At 41.4% G+C, this 15,217-nt stretch overlaps 1 protein-coding gene across 2 annotated transcripts in view; it reads left to right on the top strand.

The window, feature by feature from the left end:
• The first annotated feature begins 1,478 nt into the window (after nt 1–1,478).
• The window catches only part of LOC101549287 (protocadherin gamma-C5), a 190,173-nt gene continuing 176,434 nt past the window's right edge, over nt 1,479–15,217 (top strand). Inside the window, exon 1 of one of the 2 annotated variants that reach the window (XM_055142244.1) lies at nt 1,479–4,104. In XM_055142244.1, the coding sequence (XP_054998219.1) occupies nt 1,684–4,104 (2,421 nt within the window). In that variant the 5' untranslated portion in view covers nt 1,479–1,683. Of the gene's footprint in view, nt 4,105–10,778; nt 13,354–15,217 lie in introns of those variants that run through there. The other variant, XM_055142240.1, reaches the window with a different exon arrangement.

The following is a 15,217-nucleotide window of genomic DNA, read 5'->3' as shown; positions in this document are numbered from 1 at the left end:
TCTTCTATACCCTTTTCAATCATGGTGTCCATGCATTGGATGTCAACATCTAGCCCAGTTTGATTCTGTAGAATTTCAGTATGTGGAATGCAGAGAACATACTTTTTAACATTTGATAAAGATATGCAAATTACTCTAAGCCTTAGACATTTATTTTTTGTTTGTTTTGTGTTACACCAGGCTGTGCTCAGGCCTAACTCCTGACTCCATGCTTAGGAATTATTCCTGGTGTCACAAAGCAAGCAGTTTAGGAGTATTAGTCAACAACCTTTTACTCTTTTTACATAAGTAAAATAAAGAAGCATATCTAGCTGGGAAATGCAATTACTGTGTTTAAGAATATTAGTGCCCATTCTTTGAGAAAATATGAAGTTTGGTTTTAGGAGAGTGCTTATCCTTATAGCCTGCCTAAAAATAGAGATATCAGGAGCCTTAGTGATAGTACAGCAGCTAGGGCACTTGCCTTGCATGTGGCTGACCCAGGTTCAATCCCTGGCACTCCAAATGGCCCTCCAAACAAGCCAGGAGTGAGCCCTGAGTGTAGAGCCAGGAGTTAGCTCTGAGCACTGCTGGGATCTCAAATAAATAGAAATTTAATGGTACAGACATAGTACAACGGGTAAAGTGAGTACCTTGAATACAGCCAGCATGGGTTCTGTCCCTACACATGGTTACCTTACCTAATCAATGCCAAGAATGACCTAGAGCACAGAGCTAGGAGTAAGCCCTGTGCACCACCAGGTGTGGCCAATGTTTCCCATCAATAAAGAGGACTTTCTTTTCAGTTTTGAAGAACATTATCATCGCCTCTTGCATCTTGAAACCTCTTATGTCTATGTTATCTATGTGATCTTTTTTTCCCAGTGATATTCTAAGATCCTTATGTTATTTTATTAAAAATACATTGCTTCTGGATCAATTAAAGAAAATAAGGATAAGGGGGAAATGTTCTCAAAAGTGTCAAGATTTCTGATGAACATTCAAGGCACAATGGAAAACAAATGGGACAGTTCATTTTCTTCAAGTCTTAACTAATGTTCTGAAAAATTATTTTTGCCTTCAGTTTTTTGCAATTTCCAGCCAAAGGGCACTTAGCTCCTCTATGTGCCCTGGTAAATCAACAAGTAGTATACTTGGGAAATATTAAAACAGAATTACACGGATCATATTGTGCCCTCTTTGATGTTCTTTGAATAGCCATGAGGAAAACAGATGGCTCCGGGATACGGGGTTCTCCTGTATATTGAAATTTAACACATTTATATCTGATCCATTAAATGGACATAGTAGTTTATCGTTTTCATACATATAGTCTAGAATGTTTAACTATTTCCTTGACTGAGACATCGTTGACAATAAACAAAGATAAAATGAAGAGAATTTTTAAGTTACTATCTTGGAGTGCAGTAACTGGTAAGGACTCTGGGCGTCGCTGTTCACCAGCTGGGAAATAACGGACAGCACACACCAAAGGAAAAAAGGAAAGGGGGAGGGGAGAAAAGCCTTTTTAGAACCTCCATCACCCCCGGCCTGAAACCGTCTCCCTGAGGTTTCCCAACTCCTACTACTGGATGACTCTTTCCTCTGAATTCTTCTGCAAATTCACTCAGAATTTAACACAGAAAAACAGAGAAGCAGCACCTAAGGTATTCAACTGGGAGAAAACTACGCAGCTTGAGCGCAATGGCAAATTGGGCGGAGCTGCCGGGATGCCGCGGGCTGGTCCTGCTGTGCCTTTTTCTGGGGCTGTTGTTGGAAGCTTGGGCTGGAAAGATTCACTACTCAGTACCTGAAGAAACAGACAAAGGCTCCTTCGTGGGCAACATCGCCAAGGATTTGGGTTTAGAACCCCGCGAGCTGGCGGAGCGCGGAGTCCGCATCGTCTCCAGAGGTAGGACGCAGCTCTTTGCTCTCAACACAGGACGCGGCAGCCTGGTCACCGCGGGCAGGATAGACCGGGAGGAGCTCTGCGCTCAGAGTGTGCGATGCCTGGTGGATTTTAACATCTTGGTAGAGGATAAAATGAAGCTTTTCCCTGTTGAGGTAGAAATAATTGATATTAATGACAACACTCCCCAATTCCAGCTAGAGGAACTGGAACTCAAAATGAATGAAATAACCACTCCAGGAACCAGGATCCCTCTGCCTTTTGGGCAAGACTTTGATGTGGGTATGAATTCGCTTCAGAGCTACCAGCTCAGCTCAAATCCTCATTTCTCTCTGGATGTACAGCAGGGAGAGGATGGATCTCAACAGCCAGAGATGGTGCTGCAGAGTCCCCTAGACAGGGAAGAAGAAGCTGTGCACCACCTGGTTCTCACTGCCTTCGATGGGGGCAACCCAGTTCGCTCGGGAACACTCAAAATTCGAGTACAGGTGGTGGATGTGAATGACAACCCTCCAGCATTTACCCAAGCACAGTACCCCATAAGTGTCCTGGAGAATGTGCCCCTGGGCACTCGGCTGCTCATGGTAAAAGCTACTGACCCTGATGAAGGAGCCAACGGGGAAGTAACATACTCATTTCACAATGTAGACCACAAAGTGGCCCAAATATTTCAGTTGGATCCTTACACAGGAGAAATATCCAATAAAGAACCCTTGGATTTTGAGGAATATGAACTTTATCCTATGGAAATTCAAGCTCAGGATGGTGCAGGCCTTATGGCCAGAGCTAAAGTGCTGGTCAGCGTTATGGATGTAAATGATAATGCCCCAGAGGTGACTATCACCTCTGTCACCACTGAAGTTCCAGAAAACTTCCCTCCTGGGACCATCATTGCTCTGATCAGTGTACATGACCAGGACTCTGGCGATAATGGTCATACAACATGTTCCATTCCTGGAAACCTACCTTTTAAGTTAGAAAAGTTGGTTGATAATTATTACCGTTTAGTGACAGAAAGGACTCTGGACAGAGAACTTAACTCCTGGTATAACATCACAGTAACAGCAAAGGACCAAGGAACTCCAACACTTTCTACTGAAACATTCATTTCACTGCAAGTAACAGACATCAATGACAACCCTCCAGTCTTCCAGCAGGATTCTTACTCCACCTACATTCCAGAAAACAACCCCAGAGGTGCCTCCATCCTTGCTGTGACAGCCCAAGATGCTGACAGCAATGAGAATGCACAAATTACATACTCCCTGGTGGAGGAAACCATCTGGGGGGCACCCTTGTCATCCTATGTCTCCATCAACTCAGACACTGGAGTTCTCTATGCGCTGCGATCTTTTGACTATGAGCAGTTCCAGAACCTGCAATTGAGAGTTATGGCATATGACAATGGGGACCCACAGCTCAGCAGCAACGTGTCACTGAACATACTGATTCTAGATCAGAATGACAATGCTCCTGAGATTCTATACCCCACGCTCCCCACTGACAGTTCCACTGGGGTGGAACTGGCTCCTCGCTCCGCAGAACCCGGTTACCTGGTGACCAAAGTGGTGGCAGTGGACAGAGACTCAGGCCAGAACGCCTGGCTGTCCTACCGCCTGCTCAAGGCCAGCGAGCCAGGGCTGTTCTCCGTGGGGCTGCACACGGGTGAGGTGCGCACTGCACGCGCCCTGCTGGACAGAGATGCCCTCAAGCAGAGCCTGGTGGTGGGGGTCCAGGACCACGGGCGGCCCCCTCTGTCAGCCACGGTCACACTCACCGTGGCCATAGCAGACAGCATCCCTGATGTGCTGGCAGACCTGGGCAGCATCAGTGCCCCCACCCAGCAGGACGACTCGGACCTCACTCTCTACCTGGTGGTGGCAGTGGCCGTGGTCTCCTGTGTCTTCCTGGCCTTTGTCATTGTGCTGCTGGCGCTCAGGCTGAGGCGCTGGCATGCATCGCGCCTGCTGCAGGCTTCTGCGAGCGGCTTGGCTGGCGTGCCCGCCTCGCACTTTGTGGGTGTGGATGGGGTTCGGGCTTTCCTGCAGACCTACTCACATGAGGTGTCGCTGACTGCGGACTCGTGCAAGAGTCACCTGATCTTCCCACAGCCCAACTATGCGGACACGCTCATCAGCCAGGAGAGCTGTGAGAAAAACGATTTTCTATCAGCACCCCAGGCTTTACTTGAAGAAAAAAGGGAAACAGTTTCACAGGTAAATTTTTTGTCGTAAATTTATCTAGATAAAGAAAATTCCTGAGTTTGCTTGCTTGTTTTCGTTCTTTGCTACCAGTTCTTTTATTTTCCATATATTTACTTTGTGGGGGGGACACACCTGGCAGAGCTCAGGAATCATCCCTGGTGGGGTTAGGGGACCATATTTGGTTCCTAGAATTATATCCGTCACATGCATGCAAGACAAGCATCAAGCCTACTGTATTATCTCTTCAACTTTGTATCTATTTGTAGATTTCTACTTACCAATCTTAGGAAATTATTATAAAGTATTTATATCCAGATATATTTGTACTCTCCTTGAAAAGAGTGGGCAATTAAACATGACTAAGTGATTGGGATGAAGAATATTGGGAGGTATTATTTCTGTTGTGGAAAGAGCACTGCATCAGAGACTAGATTAGGCATTGCCTCTGGTCAAATGTTTATTTTTTGGTAGCTAAGGTTACATGGTTACAAAATGCTTCTGTTTTTGCCTTTGTTGTAACATGGTTACTGCCCCTTCACCACCGCTAAAGTACCCAAACCCTCCACAATGTCATAGTGTCACTTCTTGTCACCTCTTCCTATTCTTCCCTTCCTCTGCTGCTGCAGAAAGAAAAATCTCAGTTCTGTACTAGAAGTCTAAAGGCTTATTGTCATTAGATACTATCCATTCTTTTGTCTTGTTCTTTCATATGCCACAAATGAGTGATACAATGGCCAAATAATTTTATTTTTCTGGGCTTATGATCCTTTCATCTGGTAAGAAAGGGTTTTATTAGAAAAGGCCCACAGAGATTGATTAATACCTTTCTCAGATTTTCATAAGTTATTCCATCTTTTATTTTATTCCTAAATTTAATGGAGATGCCATCTGTGTCCATCATTTTATTGGGGAATTTTGAAAGGTACAACTTGTATAGCCATTTTAATAGTGTTTGTGAAAATTATGGAAATCTATAGAAAAAGCACATTTGAATCATTCTATTTTAGCTCTTATTTAGTCTTTTACTTCAACGTATTTTATGCATGCTGAAGAGTACCTCAAATTTCTGAAAACTCCTTGCTTGTTTATTAGGACTATAATAAAAATAACAAAATTCAAGTATATATTCTACTTTAATGTCTGTGCTAACATGATGTTTATAAATCATAGGGAAGTAAATTCATGCTGTGATATACTTAAATAGATCAGAAGTATAGTATAGCATAAATAAAAGATCAGTGGATCAGTAGATCTCAGTAGATCAATATCTAAATGGCCAAAGATGAAACAGTAAATATAGTAAGTCAGGCAAGGCAAAATCTCTGGGAGTTTTCATCTTGGTCTTAGATTTAAGCATGGAATATCAGGAGATTGTTCCAGGGACAAAAGATTGTTCTAAATTAAACAAGAGACCTGTTCCAAGCTTATTATCTAAATCAGTAAAATTATCTAGTTTTAAAAGGTAAAGCTGGTAAGGCCAGAAAGATTGCACAGCTGTTAGGGCACTCGCTTTGCACTTGGCCAACCCAGGTTTCATCCTTGGCACCCTGGGCCCACCGGAAGTAATTCCTGAATGCAAAGTCTGGAGTAAGCCCTGAGCAGCACTGGGTGTGACCAAAACCCAAAAATAAACAAACAATAAATGGGAAAATTCCATAACAATGCTGACAATTCATAGGTATGTAATGTATGTAACCTATTGCAGGCTCTACTAAGGTAAAGTTGATACAGACAACTTCTGGATTCAGAAAGTGAGCACTATGTCTCTCAGATGTGAGCTATGATAGTTAGAATTATCTAACATAGTTGAATTATAACATGCCATTATGGCACCATAAGGAGCGTCACCAGGATCTATAGCCTGGGGTCAAATAAAATAAACTTCAAAATCACTAGGGACAGAGCAGTGAAACCAGGAAAGCAAGTAAGAGAAAAAAATAAAACAAAGTAGATCTCTACTACTTAAACCTACAAACTAAAATGTCCAAACATTCAAACAGATGTCTTTTAGAAACTTACTAACAACAAATTGCCATTATATTTTAGATAATTTAGATCTCCACTTTCTCTCTGATGGTTTTCCAAAACATTTCTTCATTCTTCCTACATATCTATTTGTACCTTAGAGTGTACTCTCAGTACTGTTATTTCAGTTACAAATTTTCTCAGCTTTTAAATACTTAAACTTTTCTTTTGTGTATGTGTAAATGAGTTAGCTTTATGTCTTAAAACAGGAATTACCAAATTCAATGGTTTTTAAAACCATATATATTCTGGCAGGATATAAGCTTAAGACAAAATTACATTGAAATATTGAAAATTGTATATATGTGTGCTTTAACACAGACAAGAAAGCAGCTACAGCAACATAATAGCAAATTAAGGTATATTACAAATATTAATGGTGATTTTTAAAAAGTGATTTGATTGTAATTACTAAAAGAATAATGAATGGTAAATAAAAATTGTGCAAGCGTATATTCTCCCTTGGACAGATATCTCGCTTTTTGTCTCTGTTTCTTTGCTTGCTTTCCATTCTGGAAAAGCCTGTGTACTCTCTTGAGCATGTGCTTCTCTTCTCTCTTTTTTTCCTCATATAATTCTAAGTAAGTCTCAATTATATAATTCTAAATAAGTTTCAATTTAAAATATCTTGCTTCGCCAAAAATATAAAAATAAATAAAAATTGTGTTTTGCATATGGGAATCTTGGATTCAATCCCTGGCTTGGGAGCAACCCTGAGCACTGCGTCATTGGAGGTAGCCCCCAAGGACCACAAAGTGTGGCCTAAAGGACAGCAACAAAAAATTTTGAAAACAATATCAGGAAATGTTAACACAGTTCTATAAAGAATAATGGACTCCACGGACTGAAAATTGCTAAGTATATAGAAAATTGAACAATGGGCATCCATATGCTTAACCTAATAGATTTGCATAGATTTATACACAGTGCATGTAGACTAGCCATCCTTTACATGTGAAAAAGAGAAAGATACAATTTTGTACATAGTTGTCACAAAACAATTAAAAGTAATAATATAAATAAAACACAAAGGTGGGGTATGGGAAGTAGTTGAAGAGGGCTGTTTCAGAGACACAGATTTTGGTTATAAGATGAAGGAGAACTCATTATCTAATGTAAAATATCATAAGGACTTAATTGTGCAGAGCTGGAGCAATAGTACAATGGGTAGGGCATTTGCCTTGCATGAAGCTGACCTAGGTTCAATCCCTGGCATCCTGCTCACCCCCAAGCACTGTTAAGAGCTACTCCTGAGTGTATAACTGGGCGTAACCCCTGAGTATTGCTGGTTATGACCCTAAAAGCAGGAAAAAAGACTATTGTATGATTAAATTTGATAACAGAATAATACTTAAATATTCTCACAAAAAAAGGAGAGGTATGAGATGACAGATGTGTTATAATTAACTTAATGTAGGAAATCCTCTCACAATGTCAATCAATTGTGTTATACATCTTAGATAGATTACAACTGTGTCCATCATAACACAATAGAACAGAAAAATTACAAAGCAAAAGTGTATAAAAATAGACACAGGAAATGTTTTACATCTAAATCTACACCCCCAAATTACAGTGGTAATGGAAACCATTTGGAAATGAACAGGAATTTAAATATTTTTTTAAATCATAGAATTCAGCTAAAATAGTACTTAGGCTTAAGTTTATAGACAAATATAATATTTTTTTAAAAAAGAAATAGGCCAGGGATGAGACTCAGTGGCAGAGCACGATGGATGGCTGAGTTTCATTAACAGCGACACGAAAAATTATAAAATTCTTAAGAGAATTTAACTTGGTACACAAGAAACCAGGGTGTGGGCCACATAAATAGTACAAGGCTTAGAACACTTGCCGAGCAGGCAGCCAAACCCCTGTTCAAACCTTGGCATCACATATGCTTCCCCTAACTATTGCCAGGAGTGGTCCGAGTGCAGATACAGTAGTTCCTGAGTAACACTGAGTAGGACCTCCAATCCAAGTGAAATAAAGTACAAAGGGGGAAAACTACTAACATAAATTTAAAGAAAGTAATGTGGGAGATAATAAAGATGAAAGTGTAAATTATGGCAATGCAAGCCAGGAAGAATTCTGATGATGAAGCAATAGAAACTGACAGTGGAGGTTGTACTGAAATAAGACAGTGAAAATTTTGTCAAGTCCATTGCTAAAACAAATGTTAGGCAGATGCCATGACTAAAATTCTGTTTAATGAATATAAAGGAAAACAACATTTCTATCAGATACCTAGAAAAGAAGGAAGATAAGAAAGCAAGAAAGACCTAAGAAACATAAAATAAATTAACACAAAGCAAGAAGCATGAACTGGAAAAATCAGCAAAAGGAAGGAATGGTTAAATGAACAAGCGATGAAGAATACTACAACATATAGGGTACTTGCCTTGCATACAGCTGAACCAGGTTTGATCCTGGCACTACATATAGCTCCCCAGAGCACTGCTAGAAATCACCCCTGAGAACAAAGCCAGAAGTAAACCTTGAGCACATCGAGGTGTAACCCCAAAAGAAACAACAATAACTATGAAATGCAAATTCAAGGAAGGAAAGGAATAAGAGAAGGAAAAATAAACAAAGTTGAAGGTCTCATATTCCCTTATCTGAAACTTGATTCAATAATTAAAACAGCATAGAACTGTCATTAAAATTAACATCGATGTGTAGAATATAATAGAGAGCTCATAATCTAGAGTTCTAACTTCCATTTCTCATTAAACTATCTTGCACATATGTTGAAAATTATTTGTCAATTTACATAGTGGTTCATTTCTGCAGGGGGTATTAACATACTTAAGTACAGAGTTAAGTAAGATGAAAAACTTTTGGAGTGAAATAAAAGTGATTATACAACAGTATATATGTATGTAATGCTTTAAACCATACACTTTAAATGGTTAAAATGTTCGATTTTGCAATGTATATCATACCACAATAAAATACATATCCAGTTAATGTCTGAGTATATGCTTTGCTTATCAGAGGGCCAGGTTCAATTTCTAACACTATTTGGTCCCCAAGCACCTCTGGGAGCAACTGAAATTAGGAGTATTGCACTGAAAGTAGCCCCTGAATACTGACTGTTCCCAAAAAAACAAAAATGATAGCTAAAAATAATGTGTAAAGTTATAAAATGTTTTGGGAACAGTCAGTAGAGCACAAGCCTTGTATGTGTAAGGTCTTAGGTTCAATCCCCAGCAACAAAAAGTATTCTTTTCTTTTGATAGGCATTATTATGACAACTGGAAAACTTTTTACAACATTGATAGCTATGGTGAAGCTATTATCAATGCCAATTTGCTGATTTCATCCTATTTGGTAGTGAAAGAATGCTATTGATTTTAATATACATTGAAGCATTTAAAAGTAAAAGAGTATCATGTTTTAATGTACTCTGAAATAGGTCAGAGGGATTGGGAAAGGGAAAAACATACAGAATAAATATAAAAAATGTTAACACTTGTAATAATGTATATAAAGAGTATTTTATACTATTATTGCAATCTTTCTCTGTCTAACATTATTCCAAAAATATTTTAAGAACTGATCTTAGTGACATATACCAAGATTTGAGATTTAATCAATGTAAAATGGTATATACACTGACTTTCATTACATTATTTTCTAAGTTTGTCTCTGTTTAAAATACTTTATTTTTAAATAATTGTTGGGCAGAAGTCATAAAAATCAAACAGGAGTAAGAAGACATCTAATTTCATTTTATAGAAAATACTTAGCATTAAAGAAAGGAATTGTCGACCCCAAATAATTTAAAGAAATTGATTCTTTGTGGCAAAAAATATCCTCCCTCTCTGGCTTTATCCACTAAGACCACTCCAATTTCCTTATTGTCACATGCCACCTCTCACTTCCAAGAATTTGTACTGAGATTCTAGAGCTCTATTCTAGTCTCTTTTTCCATACAATCCAATTTTTTTAGAATTTAGCTTCAACCATGCCCTAGAAAAGTCTTTCCTGACTCTTAAATCAAGGTTGGATATCTCTTGCTATCACTCATTTCTCCATATTTCTCACCACCACTCTTCTCTATTAGTACTATTTACTTTCCCATGTGCTCCCTGGTCCTGAAAGTTTCCTGAGAGCTGGGTCTGTGTTCATCAAGTTCACTACTTCTGTTTACAGCAAGAATCAGGCACCGGACAGTCACCCTACTGAGTGGTGCTTCAACAATTTAATACAGCGTTTGAAGTTAAGTGTTAAGCCATCATCAAGTACAGAAATACAAAGTACTTAACGTTAGGTGATGTAGCTAATAGTTTTTAAATGACCTTACTGTCACTGAATATGAAATAAGAGTTTAGAGAGGCACACCGCCTTGATGACTGCCCCAAGCGTTGGAAAATACTCTCCTGGAACTATTACCAAGGTCACATTCGTTTATGCCATTCCTACCTTGAACGAGTACATCTTAAGTATCTTAGAACTTTTAAGATCCTTCGATGCAACTTGAAAGCCAGAAGGCCAACAAAACAATCACTTGGGTTTGCGTGAGAAGGTGCAGAAATGATTTAAGCCTCTGAGCGTCGCTGTTGACCACCTAAGGAGGAAAAACCTGCGAAACGACCAATCCAACTTTCCTGCTCCCACCACACAAAGGCTTGGGTATCTGACCCGAGCGCTTCCCTGCAGCACAGAAACTCAATCCAGCGTCCGATTAGTTCTCCGCGGTGGCCCGAGTCCCTTGAGTCCTGGTCACCTGAACACTGAGGACTGAAGACTGGATCCCACACTGACTGGTGGAAGCTGCCTGGGAGCAAAGCCTGCTGCAGACGAGAAATGGCGGCGCTGCCCAAGTTGCCACTACGGACAAGGCTGATGCCGCTGTGCCTTCTCTGGGCGACCCTGTGGGAAACCGGCGCTGGGCAGATGCGCTATTCTGTGGCAGAAGAGAGCGACAAAGGCTCCTTCGTGGGCAGCATCGCCAAGGATTTGGGTGTGGAGCCCCGCGAGCTGGCGGAGCGCGGAGTCCGCATCGTCTCCAGAGGTAGGACGCAGCTCTTCGCGCTGAACCCGCGAAGTGGCAGCCTGGTCACCGCGGGCAGGATAGACCGGGAGGAGCTCTGCGCCCAGAGCGCGCCGTGCCTCGTGAATTTTAACATCCTACTGGAAGATAAGTTGAATTTATATTCGGTGGAGGTGGAAATTACAGATATCAACGATAATGCCCCTCGCTTTGGCGTGGAGGAGCTGGAGTTAAAAATCAGTGAAACGAATATGCCAGGGTTCCGAATCCCTCTAAAGAGTGCGCATGATGCGGACGTAGGCGAAAACACCCTCCAAAAGTACCAGCTTAACTCAAATGATCACTTTTCTCTGGACGTGAGACAGGGAGCGGATGGGAACAAGTACCCGGAGCTGGTGCTGGAGCGCCCAGTGGACCGTGAGGAAGAGGCGGTCCACCACCTGGTTCTCACGGCCTTGGATGGGGGTGACCCGGTCAGATCTGGCACCTCTCGCATTCGTGTAGTGATCCAGGACGCTAATGACAATGCACCTGTTTTTACCCAGCCGGAGTACCGTGTAAGTGTTCCAGAGAACACTCCCATAGGCACCCGGATACTTACAGTGACTGCAACGGATGCAGATGAAGGATACAATGCCCAGGTGTCATATTTTCAAGAAAAAAATCCTGAGGAAACGTCGGAGGTCTTTGAGCTTAAATCCACATCTGGAGAAATTACAATTTCAGAAAGTCTAGATTATGAGGATGCCAAAGTCCATGAAATTGACATTGAGGCTCATGATGGTCCGGGCCTTCTAACCAGAGCAAAGGTTATTGTCACAGTCCTGGATGTGAATGACAATGCTCCGGAATTTTACATGACATCTGCTAGTAGCTCAGTTCCGGAAGACTCTCCTCCAGGCACCGTGATTGCACTTTTCAATGTACATGACAGAGACTCTGGACAAAATGCATTTGTCACATGCTCACTCCCAGAGAACCTTCCTTTCAAGTTAGAAAAGTCTGTGGACAATTACTACCGACTGGTTACAACCAGGGCCCTTGACAGGGAAGAGTTTTCCTCCTATAACATAACTGTGACTGCAAAAGATGGAGGGAGCCCATCTCTGTCCCGGAATGCGTACATTTTGCTGCAGGTGGCTGACATCAATGACAACCCACCCACCTTCCTCCACAAGTCCTACTCTGCCTACATTCCAGAAAATAACCCCAGAGGAGCCTCCATCTTTTCCATAATGGCCTATGACCCCGATTCTGCTGATAATGCTCATATAATCTATAACCTGGCTGAGGACAGCCTTCAGGGAGCACCACTGTCTTCCTATATCTCCATCAACTCAGACACAGGTGTCCTCTATGCGCTGCGCTCTTTTGACTATGAGCAGTTCCGGGAACTACAGCTTTGGGTGATAGCCAGTGACAGCGGAAAACCACCACTCAGCAGTAATGTGTCATTAAACTTGTTTGTGCTGGACCAGAACGATAACACTCCTGAGATCCTGTACCCCACGCTCCCCACTGATGGCTCCACTGGAGTGGAACTGGCCCCTCGATCCGCAGAACCAGGCTACTTGGTGACCAAGGTGGTGGCAGTAGACAGAGACTCAGGCCAGAATGCCTGGCTGTCCTACCGCCTGCTCAAGGCCAGCGAGCCAGGGCTGTTCTCCGTGGGGCTGCACACGGGCGAGGTGCGCACTGCACGTGCCCTGCTGGACAGAGATGCCCTCAAGCAGAGCTTGGTGGTGGGGGTCCAGGACCACGGGCGGCCCCCTCTGTCAGCCACGGTCACACTCACCGTGGCCATCGCAGACAGCATCCCTGATGTGCTGGCAGACCTGGGCAGCATCAGTGCCCCCGCCCAGCAGGACGACTCAGACCTGACTCTCTACCTGGTGGTGGCTGTGGCCGTGGTCTCCTGTGTCTTCCTGGCCTTTGTCATCGTGCTGCTGGCGCTCAGGCTGAGGCGCTGGCATGCATCTCGCCTGCTGCAGTCTTCTTCAGGCGGCTTGGCTGGCGTGCCCGCCTCACACTTTGTGGGTGTGGACGGGGTTCGGGCTTTCCTGCAGACCTACTCTCATGAGGTGTCGCTGACTGCGGACTCACGCAAGAGTCACCTTATCTTCCCGCAGCCCAACTATGCGGACACACTCATCAGCCAGGAGAGCTGTGAGAAAAGAGATTTTTTATCGGAACCACAGTCTCTGCTTGAAGATAAAGGAGAAGAAAAGTTTTCTCAGGTAAACTTTCCTCGAAATATACTTAGAAGCTAACTTGCTAAAAAAAATGGTTTGTGTATTTAGTTAGTGCCTCCACTGTTTATCGTATCTCTTCTACCACCCACAATATACATGTTAATGTATTCAATATTTGGGAAATGAATCTTGGTGAATTTTTCTTGTTTGTTAAGTATTTGGACCTTGTAAGGGGGCATAGAGTGAAATTACTGTATAATGAGTATAATAATCAGGAATTAGTAGGTTAAGATGTTACTTAAGTTATGAAAAGAGCAGGTCACTGGAACTGGGGTAGCTTTTCTTAAGCCTTGTATTTTATCCCTGGTCAAGTCATCCCAGCTATATTGATCAATTTTTTTCTCTCTTAAAAACATAAAGATTTGGGGGCTGGAGAGATAGATAGCACAGTGGGTAGGGCGTTTGCCTTGCATGCGGCCGACCCAGGTTTGATTCCCAGCATCCCATATGGTCCCCCGAGCACCGCCAGGAGTAATTCCTGAGTGCAGAGCCAGGAGTAACCCCTGTGCATCACCGGGTGTGACCCAAAAAGAAAAAAAAACATAAAGATTCTATTTATCTTCTCTACATGATTTTTTCCTTAAAAATTTAAGGCTTGTGTTTTATATTTGACTTTGCTTATGAGTAACTAAACCTTCACTTGCTTAGTTTCTTTACAATCACAAATCTCCCTTTAGTTTGACTGTGGGTTTCCTCACTTTTTTTCCTATTAAGATGCAAGTTTAGCTAGATATGCTTCACAGTGTTCTGGGAAGGTATATCATAGAATTGTCACTTATTAAAAAATCTGATTAGCTCATTTCTAATGTAACTTTGTTACTTTACATAGGGATAGCATTATTATTTGCTTTATAATAAATGAGTAGCATAACAGTAAAGATGTTTCCTTTTATTCTTTTATTTTCTTCCTATCTGGAAAGCATATTGCCTTTTTTCTGTAAAAATAATATTATAGGGCCAAAGAGACAATACAGCAAATAATACACTTGCTTTGCATGTAGTCAACCCAGGGTGGATCCCTGGCACCACATACGGTCTCTGAGCACTGGCAGGAGTGAACCCTAAACACAAAGCCAGGAGTAATCCCTACGCATAGCAAGGTGTGACCCCTTCAAAAAAATTCAAATATTCTCTCCTTTCTACATATCTACTTTCTACATATCTCTTCAAGCTTACCTACTTATGGTTGTTATTAAAGATATTTCCAAGTCTAGGGTGATGGCTCAAGGGGGTGAAACACATGCTGGCATGCACCAGGCTCCAGAGTTGATTCACAGCACAGAACACATGACTGCCTAGCACTGCAGGTATAGCCCTGAGCACCACTGAGAAAGTTCCCAAAAATAAACAATAAAAATATTTCCAGTCTCTCAGTTCTCCTCAAGACCATAATCTTTCTCCCCCATTATTCTTTTGATGCTGGTTTTTAGTATACTACTTATATGCTTAATAGTAGAAAACAAAGAATATGTTTTTGTATTTTAAATTAGAATTTGGAAGTAATCACGTACTAATGGAGTTGTGTGTTTTATGTCATCTTTAAAGATGCTGTGCTTATTATATTTAAGGACAACAGGGGGAAATTTTACCTGACACTATTCTATTGTGTTATTACTACATGATTCTATATCAGATAAAATTAGAAGTTACTGGAAAATAATCTCTACTTATAAGATACTAATAAAGTATGAATCAATAAAAATTAAAAATAGTACTTTTTGTATATATAGTAATTCTTCATAAGAGTATATGTCTTTCATATCAATTAAAATGACAATTGTATGATATTTCTATTTCTGTGATAGTGGAAAGCAGATACAAAGGATATAAAATCAACATTTGTCTACCA

The sequence above is a fragment of the Sorex araneus genome, chromosome 6 (assembly GCF_027595985.1).
Source record: "Sorex araneus isolate mSorAra2 chromosome 6, mSorAra2.pri, whole genome shotgun sequence".
Taxonomy (NCBI): Eukaryota; Metazoa; Chordata; class Mammalia; order Eulipotyphla; family Soricidae; genus Sorex; species Sorex araneus.
The sequence above is the reverse complement of the archived record's forward strand: the minus strand, read 5'-3'. Positions and strand labels throughout refer to the sequence as shown.